This window comes from Megalobrama amblycephala, linkage group LG13, assembly GCF_018812025.1.
Source record: "Megalobrama amblycephala isolate DHTTF-2021 linkage group LG13, ASM1881202v1, whole genome shotgun sequence".
Taxonomy (NCBI): Eukaryota; Metazoa; Chordata; class Actinopteri; order Cypriniformes; family Xenocyprididae; genus Megalobrama; species Megalobrama amblycephala.
Window position 1 is genome coordinate 1,132,253 of NC_063056.1, and position 24,668 is coordinate 1,156,920.

Here is a 24,668-nt window from a genome sequence, read left to right on the forward strand (position 1 = left end):
AATATAAATTAAAAATTATGATGCACGCAATTTAGAAAAAGTACAATATATTTTTTTATTAACATCATTATTGTTTGAAATTCATGTTCCTCATAATCTTGAATCAGAATAACTTCCCCTCTTCTCTTCCCTGATTATGAGGGCGGGGCAACCTGTCACAACCATCCAATCAATTCCCCACAAACTAAATCAAGCCCCGCCCTACATTTTTTCTTGTTCAAGAAGCGTTTCATTCATGCGACACATTAGGGAAGAACAGACCAGCGCAACTTCCCTTTCATGCTCCATGCCACTTTAATTCTCAGTAGAGTAATTTCAGCTTAAGGAAGTCCACTGAAACAAATAGTAGAAACTTGAGCAGTGATCTGAAACTTATGTCGAGATTACATTACTGTTCACTGTTGTGTAGAGAAAGGATTTCCTCACACCTGATTAAATCATACCAGCTGTCAGTGCTAAACTGGTCACAGGAGACCAAGTGTATATTACAGCCACAATAAACTTTTAGGGCCAGACAGAAGTCTCCAGAATTGATAGCAAAATATGACGTAAATTTGAGAGTACAGGCTGTTATTGCAAAATTTACTATGCCATTTTTTCTTTTGTGTAAGCTTGGACACTGCAGGCTCCATCGTGCAGAATGTATTATACATGTATAAAAGACATAAAAGTACAAGGTTACAACAAATTTAAATACTCATGTAAAGTACAAATTTGGGGGAAAAGTACTCAAGTGAATTAACAAAGTATTTACTGAATATGTAGGGGATTCCAACTTTAGAAGAGGCAGTCCTGTGGCGGTGATGGACAGAGTACAGATTAAAATATGACTCCAGTAAAAGTACTCATATTCATGTTACTTGAGTAAAAGTGCAAAAGAACTTGATTTTAATGTACTTAAGTATTAAAAGTAAAAAATACAGATCAATTAACCATATATTTATTATTATTATTATTATTATATTATTAGACAGCACTACTCAGTAGTCAGTGTTTGCAAATAAACAAACTTTTTTATTTTTATTAACAAAACTTATTACATCAATATGCATAGATTTTTTGTTGGTTTTCAATTGGGATAATAAGTGATGAAACATCTTCCAAATGTCTCATGCCAGTGTCATATTGGTTTGATAAAAGTCTGATGTCATGCTTGATGTCAAACAAACGTCGTGTTTAGACATCAACCCGATTTTCATTTTCAACCAAAATTTGAAATCTACCCAATGTTGGGGCATGACGTCAAACAAACATTGTGTCATGATCACTAGTGGGAGTGCCCTAATCAACCATTAGAGAGCACTCCAACCCGGACTCTTGGTTTCACTGTTGGACTTCATTACCCATACTCACCTCCCGGACTCATTATCCTGTATCCTGCCTTTGTTATGGTGTCTTCACGAATGTTCCTGGTTTCTCTGTTTTGGTTTTCTTTGTGTTTTTCTTGTTTTGTGTACGGACTGTTACTGTGGATTTTGACCCTTGCCTGTTTCTGGATTTACGCTTTGGATTACCCCATTAAATTACTGCAAATGGATCTTGCCTGTTCGTTTCTGTGATTTCCCGTGACAGAAGACACCATCACAAATAGATCCAGCAGGATGGGTATACGAATCACTCCTCCGGCTACTACGAAGGAGCGGATGGATCGCCTTCAGAATTTGACTACCCTGAAACAACGGGGGAATGAGGTAGGAGGTTTGGCCCAGTTGTTTTGGACCCTGGCGGTGGGGCTGGGCTATCATGATGCGGCACTAATGGACCTTTTGAATGGTTGCCTGGATGACCCGTTACCTCTGTGGGAGATGAATGGACTAAAGGACCTGGATTTTTGGGGGTTCGTCCACTATCGCAAACATCGGAGTAAATGGGCAACACCGGGTCAGCCAGAGCCTGCTCCAACCAATGAGTTTGCTCCAGTCAGTGTGCACGCTCCAGCCAGTGAGTCCGTTCCAGATCCCACTCCTGCCTGTGAATCCGTTCCAGAGGCCACAGGGGAGGTGGGCACTGTGTCTCTGCTTCACCCATGTAAAAGGAGGAGGAGGAGGAGGAAGAAGGCTTCCTTCATCCTTCAAGGCCCGGAGGCCTTTCCAGAGTCCGCTCCAGCCAGTGAGTCCGCTCCAGCCAGTGAGTCCGTTCCAGCCAGTGAGTCCGCTCCAGCCAGTGAGTCCGTTCCAGCCAGTGAGTCCACTCCAGCCAGGGAGTCCGCTCCAGCCAGTGAGTCCGCCCCAGCCAGTGAGTCCGCTCCAGCCAGTGAGTCCACTCCAGAGCCCGCTCCAGCCAGTGAGTCCACTCCAGAGCCCGCTCCAGTCAGTGAGTCCGCTCCAGCCAGTGAGTCCACTCCAGAGCCCACTCCAGCCAGGGAGTCCGCTCCAGCCAGTGAGTCCGCTCCAGCCAGTGAGTCCACTCCAGAGCCCGCTCCAGCCAGTGAGTCCGCTCCAGAGCCCGCTCCAGTCAGTGAGTCCGCTCCAGCCAGTGAGTCCACTCCAGAGCCCACTCCAGCCAGGGAGTCCGCTCCAGCCAGTGAGTCCGCTCCAGCCAGTGAGTCCACTCCAGAGCCCGCTCCAGCCAGTGAGTCCGCTCCAGAGCCCGCTCCAGTCAGTGAGTCCGCTCCAGCCAGTGAGTCCACTCCAGAGCCCACTCCAGCCAGGGAGTCCGCTCCAGCCAGTGAGTCCGCTCCAGCCAGTGAGTCCGCTCCAGCCAGTGAGTCCACTCCAGAGCCCGCTCCAGCCAGTGAGTCCGCTCCAGCCAGTGAGTCCACTCCAGAGCCCGCTCCAGCCAGGGAGTCCGCTCCAGCCAGTGAGTCTGCTCCAGCCAGTGAGTCCACTCCAGAGTCCGCTCCAGCCAGGGAGTTCGCTCCAGAGTCTGTTCCAGCCTGTGGGTCTGCTTCGGTGCCTACAGATGAGGTAGGCACAGAGCCACCGCCTCACCCTCATAAGAGGAGGAAAAGGAGGAGAAGGGCTTCCTCCGTCCTTCAAGGCCCGGAGACCACTCTAGAGGTTGTTCTTTGTTTTCCCAAGCGCCTTGCCCTGCTGCCGCCAACTAAGCGCCTTGCCCTGCCGTCACCGGCAGAGCCCGCTGCCGTCCCAGAGCAGCCCGAGCCCACTGCCGTCCCAGAGCAGCCCGCTCTCCCTGATATGGCCACGGAGGCCGTCACCGAGCTGCCCCCTCTCCCTGATATGGCCACGGAGCACCCTTGGTCAGCCCTGCCGCCACCGCCCAGGCCGTCTGAACCATCGAAACCCGCTTGGTCTGTTCCTCCAGCGCAGCCCTGGCAATCAGCCAGGACTCCAGACCTGCCGGCGCCCGCCTGGTCAGTTCCACTAGCGCCGCCCTGGCAACTAGCCAGAACCCCGATCCCACTAGAACCTCCATGGTCGGTTCCTCCGGCTCCCCCCGGCCTTCAGTTGGGGACTCTGGACCTGGCCCGCCATCCCTCCCCCTGATCCTCCTCCTGTCCACCTCCCTTCTGAGTTTTTTGTGTTTTTGTTTTTTTTATCTGGTGGAGCGTCTGGTAGCCGCTCCTTTGAGGGGGGGTAATGTCATGATCACTAGTGGGAGTGCCCTAATCAACCATTAGAGGGCACTCCATCCCGGACTCTTGGTTTCACTGTTGGACTTCATTACCCATACTCACCTCCCGGACTCATTATCCTGTTTCATTGCACACAGCTGTTTTGTGTTTGTTCATTAGTGTCTGTCTATTTATACCTGGTTTGTCTCTGCCTTTGTTATGGTGTCTTCACGAATGTTCCTGGTTTCTCTGTTTTGGTTTTCTTTGTGTTTTTCTTGTTTTGTGTACGGACTGTTACTGTGGATTTTGACCCTTGCCTATTTCTGGATTTACGCTTTGGATTACCCCATTAAATTACTGCACAATGGATCTTGCCTGTTTGTTTCTGTGATTTCCCGTGACAGGTTGTGTTTAGACGTCAACCTGATTTTCATTTTCAACCAAAATTTGACATCTACCCTACGTTGGAGTTTGACCTCAAACAAACGTCGTGTTTAGATGTCAACCCGATTTTCATTTTCAACCAAAATTTGACATCTACCCAGTGTTGGGGCATGACGTCAAACAAACGTCGTGTTTAGACGTTAACCCGATTTTCATTTTCAACCAAAATTTGACATCTACCCAATGTTGGGGCATGACCTCAAACAAACGTCGTGTTTAGACGTCAACCCCATTTTCATTTTCAACCAAAATTTGACATCAACCCTACGTTGGAGTTTGACCTCAAACAAACGTCGTGTTTAGACGTCAACCCGATTTTCATTTTCAACCAAAATTTGACATCAACCCTACGTTGGAGTTTGACCTCAAACAAAGATCATGTTTAGACGTCAACCCCTTTTTTCATTTTCAACCAAAATTTTACATCTACCCAATGTTGGGGCGTGACGTCAAACAAACGTCATGTTTAGACGTCAACCCGATTTTCATTTTCAACCAAAATTTGACATCAACCCTACGTTGGAGTTTGACCTCAAACAAACGTTTGTTTGACGTCATGCCCCAACATTGAGTAGATGTCAAATTTTGGTTGAAAATGAAAATCGGGTTGATGTCTAAACATGACGTTTGTTTGAGGTCAAACTCCAACGTAGGGTTGATGTCAAATTTTGGTTGAAAATGAAAATCGGGTACAAGACAAGTAAAAGGTATAAAAAACCCACAAGGGGGATGATGTTTAATGATGTAGATTGTAGAATAATACGTTAAAAATAGATACAGTGGCCCCAAAAAGTATTTCTTCACTTAAGTTGCATTAGATAATGAAATATCAAAGCAAGCTGAATTTATTTTAGAGAAATGAATAAAATACAAGCATATTTTTCAAGCAAAACATTTGAAGGTAAATCACATTGTAGTATATTCACTAAAATGAAGTGAAAGGCAAAGTGTGATTACTAATCAGCAGAAAATACTGACACATCTGAGCGTCACTGCAGACTGCTGCACACTTACATATATTCAGCATTAATATAAAATGGTTTAATATAATTGCTGTGTGTGTGTGTGTGTGTGTGTGTGTGTAGTCATAGCCATGGAGAGAAGGGATTTCTGTGTATATGGGTGTCACGATTCACCTGTCACCTCTGCACTATATTTCCCATCATCCTCCCTGGTTTCCACCTGCAAACACTCCACAATCACCTGCACCTGCCAGCAATCACCCTCATCATCTCCACACCATAAAAGCACACAGTCTTTGCCTGTTCTTGGTTAGAGAAGGACTGTTTACATGTATTCCACGTTCTAGCAAAGAATCCCCTATGATTACTCCAAGTTCCTGTTCTCCATATGTCTCCACTTTCCTCCTCGTGTGCATTCCCTATTTGTATACTACTTACCTGGATACCTGTCTGAATCTTAATGAGGTGTGTGCTCATCCCTGGTTCTCCATGTCCACGATCTCCACTCCACCTGCAAAACGGTGAACCCAGTGCCATTCTATCATCCTTCTGAACTGTTATATCAAAGACTCATTTACCTGTTTATTCCTGTTTACATCTGTTATTCAACATTATCCTCTGTCTGAGTGGTTCCATTACAATGGGTGAATGAGGTATAATCAACTCCATTTGTGAAAAGAGCTCATATCTATAGTATCTGAATATGGAGTTCTGTCCGTTTGTCTAAGTCTACTGTTATTACTGTCGTTTTATTTTAGTAGTCACCCTATCATGTGTTTAGCTCAGTTTTATGCTTTATAAGTTATTGCTCTCAGTGAACATTCTGCAAAATGTTTTACAGAATGTTTTTTCAATAATGAGTTTCCTAAAATTTTAGATGCATGTGTCTTTATGTTCAGACAGGACCATGTAGGCATGGTTCAGCCGACTCAGCTGTTCAATCTCTCCAATCACAATGATTCTCCTATCAAGGTACGTGTATATATACGTGGCACTATTATGGACTTCCAGCTTAGCCAGCTCGCAACCAAGTCAGCATCTCAAATGGCTCGTAAAGTGTGCGATTACCTGTCATATTTTCAGTTCATCTCTTCTTGCTTCTAATATCGATGGACAGCCCAGATATTATCAAAGATCCCCTGATCTACGAAAACTCTGGAAGAAACTCCTCTGGATGAGCATGATTGTGCGCTTCCTCCCAGGCACAGCTCCCGGTTAGCAGTCAAGACTGTCAGCATCAACGAATGGCCCAAAGAAAAAATGTTATCCACTCAGTACAGTTTCAATATTCAATTCCCTCCTGACCTCAGCCACAAACAACTTTTCCAGTTCTTCATCGAGTGTAACCAGGACCGGATGTCCATTTACCTGACACAGTTCCTCCTCCTCCTCGCGCCACGGGTCGGAAAGCCTCGGCAAAGAGAAAAAACATCTCTAGCGACAACACTCCTTTCGCCTCCGAAGGAAACACATCACTCTAATCAAAACCCCACGCAACAGAGAGATGACCAAATTCTGTCAGCTCTGACTTTCATCCATCTCAGAAAACACACCTTGAATGAAAGGGTCCAAGCATTGGAAGCTCAAGCGTTGTTCTTCTACATCTCGTCCCGCTTTCCAAGGAGACGACTGTGGGGACATTGCCGTTGTTTTAAAAGACAATGATCCCAGGCTATCAAGGAGCTTAACTATGCCCGAATTTAACATTGCTTTTGGTGTATTCAGACACATTATTTGTGAAGTTTACCCAGGACAGGAGACAAGAATTAGACACTTACCTCACTATTATCTCCGACCTTGCCATGTCTTACGTACCTTATTCTACGAATATCATAAGTTGTTTTATGCTAAAGCGGCCATGTACATCCAACTGGTCCGTCGTTGATTTGGCGCTTATTAGTAGACATTTCACTGGTCACAGAGCTCTGTTGTGTTCCATTTGCAGCTCTTTTTCTCATACAACAACAGTATGCACAAAGACTGCCTCGTAAAATAATGACTCTAGCACTACAGTCTCTGATCAGGTGAAGCCCGAAAGACAAACACCTTTATGTTGCAATCATGTCTGTACATGACCTAATTGTAAGTTCTTTCATGTTTGCAGTTACTGCGGGAACAGCCACCCGAAATTTGCATGCCCACGTCGCACACACTTCATAAAAAAAGAAATAAAAACTCCTGTCAATGTCCAAGAGCTCTCCAAAGCTCTTACAAAGCATCCAAATAGCTGTTTCATGTCTTACCTGTTAATGGGACTAATCTATGGTTTTTCAGCAGGTCTTTCCTGTCTTCCTGCCTTCTCGTTTAGCTGTCCCAATCTTCAATCTGCTAAAAAAGAACCCCAGGTTGTTGATGAACTTCTGGCAATAGAAGTTAATAAGGGATACATGATTGTGCCTTTTGACAAGCCACCATTCAAAAACTTTTGCATAAACCCCATAGGAATTGCCACAAGAAAATATTCAGGAAAAAAGCAATTAATAATCGATCTGTCAGCACCACATTCCACCCACGGTGTTCAAAGCATTAACAGCCTTATTCCCTCTGAACCATTCTTCTCTTTTCCCTCGGAACCATTCTCTTTTGCTTATTCAACAGTATTACCACGCTATTAAACTCATTAAGTTAGCTGGTAGAGGTGATTGGCTTAGCAAAACTGATATCACAGATGCATTCAGAATATTGCCTTTGCACCCGTCTCAGTGGCATCTCTTTGGAGTTAGTTGGCGCAACAATTTCTATTTTTCAGTAAGACTCACCTTCGGATGCAAGAGCAGCCCAAGCATTTTCGACACCTTGTCCGAGGCGCTCTGCTGGATTTTACTCAATAACTGTCAACTGCATTTCGTTCTGCATTTACTGGATGATTTTTGGTCATCAATTACCCTAACTCTAATCCATCCTGTTGCATCAACTCGGTAGAGACTTTTTCAAAAATCGGCATTCCCCTATCCAAGGAAAAATCCAAAGGTCCTAGTCCGGTTTTGGATTTTTTAGGAATCACACTAGACTCAATCCACATGCAAGCATCTCTCCCTTCTGAGAAATTACAGCGCATCAGAGAATTTATTGAATTCCTTCTCTCATTCAACCACCCTATCAAAGAGGGATATATTCTGTCTCTGCTAGGTCATTTCAATTTTGCCATGAGAATGTGTTCCTCAATATCGCTCTATTTATTTCTCAAAATCAGTAGATAAGTTGAATGACATTGTTTCGCTAGACTAAGGATGCAGATCCAATTTACGTTTCTGGTCAAAACTGTGCAGTTCTTGGAACGGCATTTCTTTTTTCTTTCAGGAGGAATCTATACTGATGCAACTCCCACAGTCGGCTTCGGAGGGATATTTAAAAATTCATGGTTCGCAGAGAAATGGCCTAAAGAGCTCAAAGATCTTCCATCTTCCACTGTTGTGCTGCTCTTTCTGTACCCCACTCTCCAGTTAAAATTCCCATAATCTGTGCTTTCATAGTGCACTGCTTCGAATCCAGAAAGCTTCAGCCTTCTACTATCAAAACCATAGTATCAGGAATCCAATTTCATTTAAGGTGCTTAATTCCATCATCTCAAAGCCTGCTTCAAAATCCTTCCGTTTGTCTTTTGCTTAATGGTCTAAAAAAGAGAATCCAGCTGCATCAGACAAATGCCTTGCTTTTTCTCTATGTCATGTGTATCAACTGATCAAAACGTTAAGATCAGGTCTATTCTGTCCTTACGACATACACTTTTAGAAGCAGTATTTCTGACAGCGTTCTACGGGGTCATCAGGTCGGAGAGTATACCAAGGACAATACGATTTTTGATCCCCTCAACGATCTCACACTCCACGACTTATCCATCTGAAAAAAACACTTAAAATCTGATGGAGCCAGTAAAGGCACTACCAGTATGTTTCTAGCATAATTTTGCCCCGTTGCAGCCATGTCCCATTTTTTTTTTGAGCCTTCGCATTAAAGTGCACCCTCTCCAGCCACTTTTTACCACAGGAAAGGGAGATGCCATGACAAAACCATGGTTCTCTTCTCGGCTCTGCATCATTTGGCGCCTATGTGGTTTAAACCCTGCCCTTTACACTAGTCACTCATTTCACATCGGAGCAGCAACAACCAACATCTATTATTAACCCTTAAATGCATGAATGTTTCGCCAATCATTCTTATATATTCAGGTCTTTAGCGACTCGGATCTATATCTAACATGGATGGATCTCCACCTGTCGCGATAATACAAAACTCCCCTAATATTAGAATAACCATTACAGAAGAATAAAATAAAGCATATTTTGCTACCTTTTGGAGCTTGGAAGGGTTCATTTTGAGCAGATGTTTTATGCCATCATCACTGTCCTTGTCAGAGCTCATTTCCCAGTATACATTCAGCAAATGATAGTTTTGAGAATATGTTTGAGATCGTGATATGAGCCCATTCTCAAAACTATAATTTTCAACATCTTCAAAAATCAATATTGATTGCTGACAGCTTCACCAGATCCTCTATCAGTGACTGTGACACTCGTATTTGATTGCATTCAGTACTGGCTCGAAATGATGTTTGTGTTTTCCCTATTCTTTCGTTTCTGTCTGAATGAAACGTCACTTCATTGTTGTGTATCAGACATTGCCACCTTGTTGAATAAAGGTGAATCACGCTTATTCTGTCATCAAAGATTCAATTATTGTTCTGCAGATTTTTTTTCTTTCTTTTTTCTTCTTCTCGATGCTGTGCATGGCATTGTCACAATCCCTGTGCTGTGTCTTATGTGAGGACTTTTGTTATTTCCTGTCTTGTGCCAAGTTTTGTAGTTTTTCATGTTGGTTAGTTTCTCCAGGTGTTTCCCATTGGCCACTCCCCCTTGTTACCTTGTTTCCCTGTGTATATATAGCCCTTGTGTTTCTCTTTTGGTTTTGTCAGTCGTTGATGGTGTTCATGTGTTTGGTCGGGGGGTTTTGGAAAGTCTTGTTTTCTTTGTGTCTTCTGGATTTCTGCAGTCATGCTCATGTGGACTATTTGCCTGTTTTACAGTCTGGATTATCTGTTATTTGAATTTTATTAAATTTGTGTGTGCGCCTATGTATCCAACCAAAAAAAAAAAAAAAAACTCCTTGGTTAAAAAAAATATACAATATACTACTAAACATGCTGGAATGTAAAGGGCAAAATCCAGACCAGAGAAAATTAGAAATGATCCTCCATGATTTACAAACAAAATATAATATGCATCCCTCAGATGTACTCCTGGCTGAGATAGAAACAGTTAAAACCTCTCTCGAAGCAATTCTCACTAATAAAGCTGAAAAATCTGTATTCTTTGCTAGACAGCGGATAATATCTATATATAACAAATATCTAGCAAACTTATTGAGAAGTCGGTCTCAAGCGCAGGTTATATCCAGTATCAAAGATAAAGATGGCAGGTGCCATTACGATAACAAAGCAATTAACAAAATCTTTAGGGCATTTTATAAGAGGCTTTACATGTCTCAATTGTACCTTTCTTCTGGTGATAATATGAATAAATTCCTTGCAAACTTAAATTTATGGGAATTAACTGAGGAGCAAAGACAGACGTTAAACAAACAAACTGAACTCAGTGAAATTTTGAATTGTATTAATAGTCTCCCCAAAGGAAAAGCACCAGGGACCGATGGGTTTATAGTGGAATTCTTTCAGAAATTTAAAATGGAGTTAGCAAGCCTAATGCATTAAATGATACAATATTTATTTGATTCTAATAAGCTTCCTGGCTCCATGACAGAAGCCAACATTTGTGTTTTTCTAAAAAATAGGTAAATGCCCTGAGGAGTGCGGATCGTATCGCCCTATCTCTCTGCTTAATGTGGATACATTTTTTTTAGCTAAGATATTAGCCATCCGGCTTGAATCAATTCTCCCCACAATAATTAATCCTGACCAGACAGGCTTTTGTTAAAGGCAGATCGTCAGCTCATAATGTTAGACTTCCTAATATAATTCAGTATTCAAATTCTGGGTTAGTCATTTCATTAGACGCTGAGAAGGCATTCGACAGGGTCGAATGGCCTTATTTATTCTCAGTGCTCTCTAAATTTAACTTGGTTGATGTATTTATTAAATAGGTAAGGATTCTTTACTTCTCCCCCACAGTGAGAGTTATTACTAATGGTCTTAAATCCCCTGAATTTACATTAGAGCGTTGTACTAGGCAAGGATGCCCAAAGTCACCACTGCTGTTTGCTCTGACTATTGAACTGCTGGCTGCGGCCATTAGAGACGACCCATCTATTGAAGGGCTCAGACTAGAAAAGAGAACGTATAAAATCTCACTTTATGCTAATGACATCTTAATTTACATCAACTCTCCACAACTATCAATTCCATATCTAATTGATATGATTTCCAATTTTGGCTTCTTCTCGGGATATAAAATATATATATTTTTTTTAAATCAGAAGCAATGCCGTTAAGTAAATCGTACTCCCACGACCCCACAATTTCTCACCCATTTAAATGGCCTCTGGGGGACTTTGTCTATTTGGGTATAAAGATTACGCTGAATTTGGAAAGTCTATATAAAAGCAATTTTGCCCCTATCTTTAAGAATATTAGATCAGACCTAGATAGATGGTGTAATCTTCCCCTATCCCTATTAGGCCGTGTTCATCTCGTTAAAATGAATATTTTACCCCACCTTCTATACCCGCTTCAAATGCTACCAGTTCTCATTCCTAACAAAGCACTAAAACAGTTACGTGGCTTCATCATTTACTTTATCTGGTGGAAAAAAAGACCAAGACTGAGATATAGCTTCTTAACACTATCGAGCAGATGTGGAGGTCTAGTGGCCCCGGACATTAAACTATATCAGCTTTCTGCCCATCTTCGTTTTATACTGGAATGGCACTTAAACAATCCAAACTCAATGTGGATCAGTGCAGAAGCCATTACTCTCGGGCCAATTCCTCTACGGAACTTACTATATCTTTCGCCCAAAAAACAGCAAACTCTAATTAAAGATAATTTTATTCTTAAGAATATGATTAAAATATGGAGATTAGTCCACAAAACACAAGGGCTCGACTCCCACCTTTGACTTCTCACACCCTTACATAACAACACAGGTTTCCCCCCGGGGATGAATGACGGCCTAATACATTTGAGAAACAAAGGAATAAATGTCAGGAGATCTGATGGAGAATAATCAGCTAATGACCTTTGAACAATTCAATGCAAAATATTATCTCAATAAGAAGTTCTTCTTGATATACCATCAGATAACAAAACATAACAAAAAATCTCAGAGTCTACTCAAGTGGCCTCTGCGTATCCCCAATGGATGAACAATGTGAGATGCCTTCCTATCTTGCCAACAACTCTGCCTGGGAAATACAGTTTAAAATCGTCTGCATGTGACTTCTTCCCAAAGACATAAAGTAAGCCTAAAACTCTCCAATCTCTGAAATAAATCTAAAAGACTAGAAGGAACCCTCATCCACTGCTTTTGGAGCTGCCAAAAAATACAACAATTCTGGATGGGCATGCTAAAGGAACTTGAGAACATTTTTCGCTGCTCATTACAAACAGGACCAATGACTTGTTTGCTTGGCATGAGCCAAGGAACTCCCGTCCAGATTCCAAGGGACCCACCTTCTTCAAATTTTACTCCACTTTGTCCGCAAGTGCGTATGCTGGATAACAGAACAAGTCATTGCACAGTGGATTAACACAATCAAAGGTCTTATTCCATATGAAGCTTTTTCAACAGCATTAAAAGACAAACCTTATGGGACCCCTTCTTTATCTATCTTGGGGCTGGAGAGAGAGATCTATTAGCGATACGGAATCTGGCATGGAAGGACTGAATAACTCAACGGTGATGTTTTTATATACATATTTTATTTATTTAATTATTCTTTGTGTTAGAATCAGCTAGAATCAGTTAGGGTCAGCTGGTCTTGTGACTATCAGAGCAGAAATGAAAGCTGATGCTCTCCATGTGTTTCTCTGTCGTCTCCTTTTGGGTTCACATGTAAACTGTATGAGCTTATTTTGTCCATTAGATCGAAAGATCTGAAAAAACCCATACATTTACCCACCCATAGACCCTCCCCTCGAAGAAATCAGGACAGAAGAGACAGATTAAAACACCAGATGTAAATGTGTCTCCCTCGTCTACTTGTGATCCGATTGACCAAAACGCATCTTAATACCAGGTGGAAACAGGGCCTTAGAGATGCCTGAAAAAGAAAATGATATGTGCTTTATAATCAGCCCAAAATGTTTGAAAACCTCAGATTGGATGGACTCACAGTCTAAAGCTAAAAGTCGGAGTCTATGCCCATCAGACGTGAAATCTTTCAACATCATCAGACTGGCTCTGACTCTCAGTGACTCTTCCAGACGGAAAACTGGGGCAGAAATCTGTACAAAAGTCATGTGATGTATTCCAGCCTTATAAAGCATAAACTTGAGCTGAACGCATGGCAGGGAGGATGACAGGATTTACAGTAGACATAGACACATGTATTATAGAAATCAGTCAACACTTTTTTGGCACAAACAGCCTTGCATAAACGACAGAACAAGACGACATAAACAAAGAACCTACACATTAACATACATATAGGCTACTAGTTTATCTCGACAGGTTGGTAATGATGAAGACTCCTTCTCTGAAGCTCATATCTGAAGCCTTCCTCTCTGTCACCATTTCTTTCATTAGTCAGTTCACTAAAGTAAATGAAGCAGGTTATTTACCAAGCAGCGGATATTGAATCCAACAATATCATGTATGTGTGTCTGCTACTGGCTGAACAAATTTACCAACGTTTATTACTATTAATACATCTGCTGTTTAGATACTGAGTCACAGTTACCTTTTTCCCTTCTCAACAGTTTAATTATTCACTAAACCTCACTGAGATTCTAGTGTTTTACTTGTTTAACAAGTATATAATTATTGTACAACTATATGTTTATTGTTATATAGCCTACATTGAGGTGTATATAATGCAGGTTGAATTACTCATATTTACAATCAAATCAATAAATGCAGATCTTATAAAAAGCACTTTTTTACAACATCATAAAAGCATCGGGTTGATTTAGCATGAAATATTTGAAATGCAATTTTAATGAATGAGTTTCATTTTAGTTGTACAGAATAATACATGCATTAATGCTTAGAACTGTATAGTGCTCAGTCTCACATCTATGTTTGAGTGTTTGTTCAGGTCAGGATTTCCCCACACACACACACACACACACACACACACACACACACACACACACACACACACACACCATGTGGCGCGTCCTGCTGTAGTCTGTACTGTAGCAGCAGCTGTGATGGGCGGAGTCGGTCACTCTGATTGGTCAAGCGGCTGTCAGTCAGAGAAATGCACGACTGCTATTGGTTGAAAGTGTGCTTAGGGTCAGTATCTCATGAAGGATGTGGAGTTTCCTGTGAAAGAAGAAGAAGAGAAAAAAAAAAAAACCCAGTGCATCTTATTAAACACACAGTTCACGTGAGACTAAATGGAGCTATAAGGTACATGCATCTATTCTTGATATTTCTTCACGCACTGGATGCTTATTCTCTGGATAAGGTTCAAACAACTGGATTTTATATATAGTCCGACTCTTGTTGGTGAAGTTTTCATTTTTCCGCGATGTCCCGAGCCTCGGACCCGTTACCGAAAGCACGCCAGGAAAGAATGAAGGACGTTAACATAAAGGTGAGTTAGAAGCGCTATCTTATGCATGAATTATATAGCTCTTTTTGTTCTTTACTCAAGCATTATTGTTAAAGCACGTATATATAAGAACACAGTGACATTATTGAACAAATGCATTGATGAACGTCTCTGGCCAGTGGTTCTGCTGCTCTGCTTCCTTTATTTGATCAAGTGAAGATATATATAGTATTTCCTGTGCTGGTGTGCTCATACAGCCCTGTCTGTGTGTAGTTCACGAATGTATATACGTGTCTCTGTACTCGACCGCACGGGTCCATTGTGCGGCAGCATGAACACGTTGTCTCGGGCACTGAAGGGAATCAATGGGGGAGGGACAGAAGACAGACACTGCAGCACATTACACGGCATTCACTGCTGCTCTTACTGCATGTTACACGGCATTCATTACGGCTTCATCGCGCGCGTTCACAAAGCGCAAAAGTTACATTTGTCGCGTTTGACTGATGCGCGGGCACGCGTTTTATTATATTACCGCATCTCTCTTTGTCCTTCCTTCTCACAGTATCATCATGTCTTTGTTCTTATATACGCTGTGTAAAGTCTGCATGTCACACATTTTCCTGTAAACCAGTTTATATTCACACATGTCCAGTTGAGTGTTAGTTTTTGCCTTTTTGGCATTTTTTAAAAGAAGTGACGCGGTTAGTTCCCTTTTCTCTAGCCTGTATATGATGATTCATCTTCATGTTGGTGTATGGCATGTTAAGTTCACCTCACAAAACATTTGTATGTTGTATACTGTAAAGTCCTGACCTTTGCTTTGTGGAACCGCATCAGTTTTCCTTCATTTGATTGTTGTTAGACCAAGTTTCAGTCTAAATGAAATGAGGCAGATGTTGCAGGGATTTTTGTCTTTATTGGACACAAAGGTAAGCAGAAGCAATGACAGGATTCATGGGAGTGAATGGGAAAGCAGATGATGGGTTGAGGTCAGCGAATGGTGGAAAGGTGAAGAGGAATAGAAGCTGAACTCGGTGACGTTCCTGGTCCCAGTTGGATGTTGGAGATTGCCGCATATTCATTTGGGATCAGCCGCTCTGCCCGTGGGAGTGTCTACGGATGGCTCGCCAACATCATCCTGGTCTCGTCAAAAAATCTGACTTTGGACTCGCATCGCACACAGATTGGATATTGATGCACGTGTAAAATGCAAAAGTCACATCCGATCTGAGCCACTTCCAAACGTGTGGACAGCTGACCGCTTTAAGGTCACTTTCCTTAAAGGATTAGTTCACTTTCAAATAAAATTTCCTGATAATTTACTCACCCCCATGTCATCCAAGATGTTCATGTCTTTCTTTCTTCAGTCGAAAAGAAGGTTTTTGATGAAAACATTCCAGGATAAAAAGGAACTGGTGAACGCGGCGCCAGTTTCGTTTTTTTTTTTTTGTAAGTAGAATAGGGAAGGTGTAGCGTAAGCTTTTGGAAGAATACGGAAAGCAGAAGCACTTAGAAGACGATCATTTGTGTTTATAAAGCATATACAGTTGTATTTTTTTAGAAAATGGCAGATGGTTTCTCTAGATAAGACTCTTATTCCTCGTCTGGGATCGTTTAAAGCTCTTTGAAGCTGCACTGAAACTGTAATTTTGATCTTCACCCGTCCAGTGAAGTCCACTATATGGAGAAAAATCCTAGAATGTTTTCATCAAAAACCTTCATTTCTTTTCGACTGAAGAAAGAAAGACATGAACATCTTGGATGACATGGAGGAGAGTAAATTATCAGGAAAATTTATGTGAAAGTGAACTAATCCTTTAAGGGGGTGTCATTATGAATTCGTCATGTAAGCGCTTGCACAAAAGCTCAAAGCATCTGTAGTTGAGGTGGATCATTCCCTGCTGTCACTGTGTGCCTCATCTGACCGATGCTGAAAACGTGATCAAACGACTTTTTATTTCACCATCTCTTCATGAACGTTTTGAAGCGTCAGAGTTTGGGGTGAAAACACTTTCAATGGAGGGACAGAAATCCCTCAGATTTCATCAAAATATCTTCATTTGTGTTCTGAAGATGAACGAAAGACTTACGTGTTTAGAATGACGTGATGGAGAGGAAATGATGACAGTGTTTATTTTGGGTGAGCTAGTGTTCAAAATAATTCACACTTAGAAAATACGTGCATTTAAAATTGATCCAGCCACCGATATAGATCAACACTTCTGATGATGTGATTCTGCACTTCATCTTCTCTGTGTTGGGAACAGGGCTTTTCAGATGTCACTCAGATGTGATCCTAGAATTTGAAACGCCGCTTCTCTCAGTGTCATCACTAATTAGCCTCACAATAAACCCTGAAAATTACCGTAAAATTACCAGATTGAATTTTCTGATAAATACTCACACAAGCAACGGCTTTTCACCGCTGAGATCCTGTTCACACATCGGTACTAAAGTACAGGTAAACCCTGTGATGTCAGTCATCAGAATAAATGACCTTTAAGCGCTGCACTGTTTTCTTCATCGGTGTGGATGATGAGAAGTGCTTTAGTTTCACTATCTGTCCCATTTGACAGCATTAGTTTTTCCTTCTGCGTGACGGGCGTATGGGGATGACCGGTCATCCTGTTCTTTGTTCACACACAGCATCATATACTGGTGATGGTACAACTTCTCATACCGGTATTTTTGAAAAGGTCCTGATCACACATGATCTGTAAATGGGAATTTACTGGTAATTTACCCGTGGAGACTGTGAAAGTCTTCTGTCAATCGTCACGTGTTGATTAGTTACTGAAGCTCAGTTTTACTTGTAGCAGAATGTGTCCACACGTATCATAACAGCTGAAGATGATGCCGTGATGGAGAAAGGTGCTAAACTGGGCTTTTATCCAGATCATGGTGTAGTAAAGCCAAAGCCCCTTTCGAGGACAGTCTGTTCACTCGGCGGTCATATTTGTGACGCCTCCGGACAGCTTTTTCAAGACCAACTCCTCTGTACATGAACGGGATCATCCTGAAATCCCAGAAACTGCTTGCTGAACTCACATTTAAACAACATGTTTCAAATCAGCAACAGAAATCTTAATAATTACTATCATTTCGCTGATGAGTGAAGGTGTGGCATTATGAGGGAAAACCGGTTTGAAGGGGAACCATCATGCGAACACAATGAGTTTGTACCTATAGATTCAGGCGATTTTAATTAATATGTCTATATTGGCTAATGTTGGTTGAGAACTGATTGCACTGTTGACATTCGACCATCATTCTCACGCTAATAAAGCTTCAAAGGCAGTAAGTAAACATATGGCAGCATGTGAAATGGAAAGCTGTGTTATTGAAAGGATAATGTTTCATAGAGAAAAGAGAGATCTGTGGGGTTCAGACCGAGAAACAAAAGAGACAGACAGACTGAAAAGAACAAAGAGAGCCGGTGAGATGAATGAAAGATCATACCTGACAGTGCTGGACCACGTTATTATTCACCTAAAAATTTATCATTTATTCACCCTCATGTCTTTGCAAACCCTTTTATCCTTTGAAAAACAAAGAGATGTTTTGAAGAATGTCCTAAACCTCACAAGAGAACGGCAAACCAAACTGCATCGTCTCCAGTCGTGCTTCTCAGAAGGAAGAAGCTCGTAACACGAAGGAAGGAAACACTGATGAATGCAGATGATAATAACATGCAACTATACGAATGCACTGCATATTTGTTTATTAGTATTTATTTCAGGATAGCAAAATAAATAGACGCTTCCATGATCTTTTCCATTCAGACTGGGTCTGATAGCAGGAACGTGACACTCCTGCACCGGTTTGTGTTCACACTATGGGTTGTGACACCGCACGTATTCCTACCGAACCATTTCAAACTGCGTGTTTGCCCTCTAGGAGGGACAGTATGGTTTATATCAGTATTCTCTGATGTTGCGCACACTTCTGATAACTAATGAAGGACACTGAGCTGATGGTGGCCTTAAACATGAGATGAGCTTCAAACTACATCGTGATCCTCCTTAACGTGTCTGAGACGAGTTTTCCTCAGCGCACAACTCACATCTTACACTATCCTACCTGTAAATGTTCCAGTTCCACAAGTGTTTCCATGTGGAATAAAGGATGATCCTGACGGCAAGCGCGTCTATGTTTAACTCCACAGTAGGACTGTGACAAACGACCCATCAATCTAATGTTAATGATTAATCAACTGCCTAAAAACTATCACTACTCAAATAATGTTTTTTTCATTCACCAATAACAAAGATCCGTTCTGTGAACCGGCTCGACCGGTTACCCGCTATGAGCTCACTTAATGAACACAAGCCTGTGCTCACGGCAGTGACATGTGACCTGTTCTCGTTCACTGAAACAACGACATTCCCAAGTAACGGAACCACAAAACCACATTATATCTACACAAACTGTGTACAGACCTAGAGAATACAGATAACATCAATACAAACGCAGACTCTCTTAATAATATCACTGCTAACACTTTACTTAAAGCCTTTATGAATAATGGATTATAGAGGTATTCATAATGTACGTTTTAATGCATTATATCTTTTCATAAATAAAAACCAAAATGCACTATAACATTTGCACATTCCTTGTTACATCTGAAGCTGGTTGTTTGTCGTGTGTTTTAATGCATTATACTTTCTAAAGGTGTAAAATAAGTATTATAGTATATTATAGCTGTGGTATGCATTATAAGGTGCATAATTAATGCATTAAAGTTCTTTTATACTGTATTATTTTTTGCATTAATGGATACGTCTGGCTTGAGGATTGAGTGTGATTATATATGCTCATCTGTCATTGTGATTTCTACACTGTTAAAATAAAAAAAGCATATTTAAATTCACAAAAACAGCAGTAAAGAACTACACTACCCACAATCCCACAGCGGGATCCAATCAGAGAAGATCATCATGAGAGACCTGCTGATGTTCAGATCTGTTCTTCTGGTGATATCTGATGATGATCATCATGATGTATTTGCCCGGGTTTGTCTGAATGCCAGGGTTTGGCAGCGTCCTCGTTCACACAGACGCCGGCCCTGCTGTCTCCAGATCCTCAGTGGAGGACGTTTGCCCTCAGGAAACAAAACACACAGACCATAACAGAAACAAACACGTGTTCTCACCTCTTTTTGAAAGACATTGTAAAAACAGAAGGCATGTCGGCCTACAACATCTCCAATCTGTCATTCATATATAAAGCTCCGCCGTCCAGATCCTGATGTTTAAAATCACCATGAAATCAAAACCGACAATTCTTTTGTTTTTATGGAATATTGCAGTGTTTATAATAAATGATTGATCGGTGCACATCATCATGATTGTGTTAAATTCATGTTCTGGTAATCTTGAATCAGAACATCTTCTCTTCTCTGATGACGAGGGCGGGGCAACCTGTCACTCACATGAGATCCACCAATAGCAAACCAATCAATTCCCCACAGACAAACTCAAGCCCCGCCCTACATTTGTTCTTGTTTGAGAAGCGTTTCACTCGGATATTCGACACAATAGGGAAGAACAGACGAGTGTAACTTCCCTTTCATGACTTTAAGCTTAGAATCCTCCACTCAAGAGGAAGTAGTGTCTGTGTACTTCCTGTTCAGCAGATCTCTGTCTATAACTGGCACAAACCCTGCCTAAAGGAAAACGCCTTGATGACGGTTGATGGTTTAAACAGCCGTGATATTTTGTGCTCTTCTCATATGTTGATGGTTATAGTTTTTGGTGAGCTGGAGAGGTCAAAGGGCAGCCTTCATACTGTGGTTCTCTCTCTCTCAGAGCAGAAGTTTCTCATCTTAACGTAAACACAAATATACGACTAGACGACACACACAAGTCAAATCCACATGATCCACATCATCATCATTTCCCTCATGCTGTGTGACGTGTTTCAGCTGAAGAGAGTCAGAGATGCTGTTGTTTAATGACATTTGACAGATTATTACAGTTTATTGCAGCTTTTACATTACATATTGTATGCCTTTGTTTGCCATGGAACATAATCATACAACTTGCTTTAAATTGCTAACAAAAAATAATATTGTAAAGGTGACCGTTTATATTTCAAATATATACTTTATTAATCAAATTTACTGTCTAAAACTTATGCTAGTTTAATTTGAATAGCCTTCTTAAGAGAATTTTTAAACTAGAATTGAACTTTAGAAATGCATTAGAGCTTTAATTTCACAGACTGAATTCTGAAACTATTTCACATGTTAATTTGCAACATCAGTAATGTTTTCCTCTGGATATTGACAGATTCTGCCTGGGTAAACAGAAGTTTGCTTTTTCTCCAGATAAATATCTTAGTGATTGCAAAAGTAGAATGTGAGTGAATTAGTTAAACTTTTATCTAATTAAGAATTATTAACACTGGAACAGAAATGAGTGCAGATTTTCTACAAACTATGGCAATGTAGCCAATCACAGACGTGTGTTGAGTGCTTGAATTCAACAGCATCAGAGGTGTTAAAATAGTGTGAATCTGCTCAATCCTCTTATTATAGCAGTGTAGTCATAATGTGAATAAGAGACTGATCATGCAGTCGTCTGCTGCCTGCAGAGATTAGAAGAGTGTGTTCACGACATGTCGGAGATTCTGACCTGTGAAAAGATAGAGCTCGTGATGCTTGTCGTCTATCTCTGGGTCAAAGACGAAAAAGGGATTTCAGTCATCAAAACAATAAAAGTGTAATACAGCTCTAAATATAGTTTTCCCCCATGCATTAGAATGTGTCCTGTTTCATTTTATATACACAGTACAGTCCAAAAGTTTGGAACCACAAAGATTTTTAATGTTTTTAAAAGAAGTTTCGTCTGCTCACCAAGGCTACATTTATTTAATTAAAAATACAGTAAAAAACAGTAATATTGTGAAATATTATTACAATTTAAAATAACTGTGTACTATTTAAATATATTTGACAAAGTAATTTATTCCTGTGATGCAAAGCTGAATTTTCAGCATCGTTACTCCAGTCTTCAGTGTCACATGATCCTTCAGAAATCATTCTAATATGATGATTTGCTGCTCAAGAAACATTTATGATTATTTTCAATGTTGAAAACAGTTGTGTACTTTTTTTTTCAGGATTCCTTGATGAATAGAAAGTTCAAAAGAACAGCATTTATCTGAAATACAAAGCTTCTGTAGCATTATACACTACCGTTCAAAAGTTTGGGGTCAGTAAGAATTTTTTTTTTTATTTTTTTGAAAAGAAATTAAAGAAATGAATACTTTTATTCAGCAAGGATGCATTAAATCAAGTAAAGACATTTATAATGTTATAAAAGATTAGATTTCAGATAAACACTGTTCTTTTGAACTTTCTATTCATCAAATAATCCTGAAATAAAATATTGTACACAAATATTTTGTACAATTGTACACATTAAATGTTTCTTGAGCAGCAGATCAGCATATTAGAATGATTTCTGAAGGATCATGTGACACTGAAGACTGGAGTAACGATGCTGAAAATTCAGCTTTGCATCACAGGAATAAATTACTTTGTGAAATATATTCAAATAGAAAACAGTTATTTTAAATTGTAATAATATTTCACAATATTACTGTTTTTTACCGTATTTTTAATTAAATAAATGTAGCCTTGGTGAGCAGACGAAACTTAACTTATATAACTATATATAATATATATATATATATATATATTTTTTTTTTTTTTTTAAATGATGACTTGTTTTTATATATATATTTTTAACAACTACAGGTCAGAATTAGTATGTTTCATTTGTACATAAATCTGTTACTCTGAGTGACATTTTGCCAAAAATGGATATAATATTGCCAATGTTCCCATAATTACATGGTTTTTAGTATTGGTGTGTATCATTAAATTAGTTGTAATAATATTCCTGAGTAAATGACAGATGTGCATTGTATCCCACAATTCCTGCCATGCTTGCTTAGCCGGTCACTTTGTTTCTGACTTGCTCGGCCCCAAAAACGACTCTTCGCAGCTGTATTTATGAATACTCTCTGTTCGCCAACATAAGCGATGAGTATTGTGGGTGGAGAATCCCCTCAATGGTCTCTTTTGAACTTGTGACATATACTGTAGTGAAACAGAAATAACATTACACTGATGATAAAAACATCACTATGAATGACCAAACTTCTTCTTCAGCTTATATTGCAGGCCATCAGCTGACCACCGATACCAAACAGTGAGCTTGACCAGTACAGTTAATCATAATTATTCACAACATATGCTTATTCTTCATAGAATCTAGTAAAAGTGTTTTTTGGCGTTTCACTGAATGACATGCATTTTTTGTAACTCAGTCTACCATCATGAAAAGGTGGAATTATCAAAAATTTAAGAGCAATAAACTCACTTTTCTGCAGCACCACACGGCCTTTTGATGATGTCACATCTGTTTTTATATGATTCAGAATGGCTTCTTGACCCGTTACACTGAATCACCTCTTATTCGGGACAAAAGTCCCCTGGTTATTTAAATACTAATTAGTGCAATAAGACAATAGTCCTTTTGTTATAACACAGCCAACACTTATTTGAAAATGCCAAGAAAATAAATATATTTTTTATTTGAAACATGAAAGTAGACGCTTTACTTGCATTTGATGTTTTTTATGTATATAAGATCACTTTAGTAAATTTGAATTTCAACTAAATTCCGTCACAATGAAACTGGAAATGAAGCGATCAATGACAAAGAGAGGAAACCCTGATTTCATTCTTTTCTATCTTAACGCAGACCATGAGCTGTCATTAACTAGCTGACTATAGCAGAAATCACCAGTGCAACCCTAGCACAGTGTGTGTGTGTGTTTATTGTGAGAATTCACTGATCTACAGTCATATTAATTTTCATCATAGTGAAAGATGAATGACGTTTTCCCTGTCACTTGTGTGCAGAACAAGGAGAAGGAGCGGATGAAGGCGCGGGAGAAGGAGACGAAGGAGCGCGAGTCTCGGTACAGCAACGGTCACCTGTTCACCTCCCTCAGCGTGTCCGCCACCACTCTCTGCTCCGCCTGCAACAAGAGCATCACCGCCAAAGAAGCGCTCAGCTGCCCGAGTGAGTCTCGCTCCTCACGACACACTGACCCACATCCCGCTCGACACACTACTGACCTCTGACCCTCCAGACGCCTCTCCTCTCACTGCATGAAATACACTGTAGTGTGTCGAGCGTCCAGAGAGCTGCGCTGTAGTGTGGGAAAAACTTAACGGCATGACATCATCACACATGATTTGATTTGATTTGATTTGATTTGATTTGAGAGAGAAAAGCCACTTTAGCTCTGTTCATCATGTGACATGCTCACATGCCCTCAGAAGACGTGAATGAACTCACTAGAGTTGATAAACGATGACAGGATCTCTTTAAAGCGGTTGGCATGGGCTAAACCTTGACCTTGAAGGGTCGTGTGAGTCCAGAGGGTTTGAGGACACAGAGCAGATCTTTATTCAGATGCAGGTGAGTAATTATAGTGGTGAGGAGTGATGCATTGTGGGGGTTTGAATGCATCATTGCTGATAGCGTGGAGGAGGGGAGCTGAGACACACACAGGTGATCGAGCGCATTAATGCTGAGTGGTTTGATGTTAAGGTCATGGTTTGGTGGCACTGGGTCATATTTCAGTCTAAGGAAGTGTGTGGTTTAATCTGATGTAAGGCATGAGCAGATAATGCACGGATGGCCTTCTTCTGAAGCTGTTGTTGTTGAACAGAACGGAGGTCTTTTGTTGTCTTCTTGCCCCCCTTCGGCCGTGTGCACAGCTGCTACCCAGAATCCTCCCTCCGCCTGTAATCTGGAGCATTAACACACAGTCTGTCACACACTCAACACATGCACACACTCTCACACACACACACACATGTCTGTAAGTGATGTCATAATTAATGATTACTTCATATGGGCTGACTGTGGCTGTAGTCATGAACTGGACTGCACTATATCAGATGATTAATCAGACTCAGCATGATCACTGCGAACGCTCGGATGATGAGGAAAAGTAGTTCTCTCTTGTGTCCGGTCTTGAGATAA

The 24,668-nt window shown here is 40.7% G+C and overlaps 1 protein-coding gene and 1 pseudogene across 2 annotated transcripts in view; both read left to right on the top strand.

Annotated features, from left to right (window-relative positions):
- The first annotated feature begins 1,601 nt into the window (after positions 1–1,601).
- On the top strand, positions 1,602–8,378 carry LOC125243624 (annotated as a pseudogene).
- Positions 8,379–14,347: 5,969 nt separating this feature from the next.
- The window catches only part of arhgef2 (rho/rac guanine nucleotide exchange factor (GEF) 2), a 29,967-nt gene continuing 19,646 nt past the window's right edge, over positions 14,348–24,668 (top strand). The window contains exons 1-2 of one of the 2 annotated variants that reach the window (XM_048152800.1): positions 14,348–14,634; positions 23,534–23,696. In XM_048152800.1, the coding sequence (XP_048008757.1) occupies positions 14,569–14,634; positions 23,534–23,696 (229 nt within the window). In that variant the 5' untranslated portion in view covers positions 14,348–14,568. The remainder of the gene's footprint in view (positions 14,635–23,533; positions 23,697–24,668) is intronic. The other variant, XM_048152801.1, reaches the window with a different exon arrangement.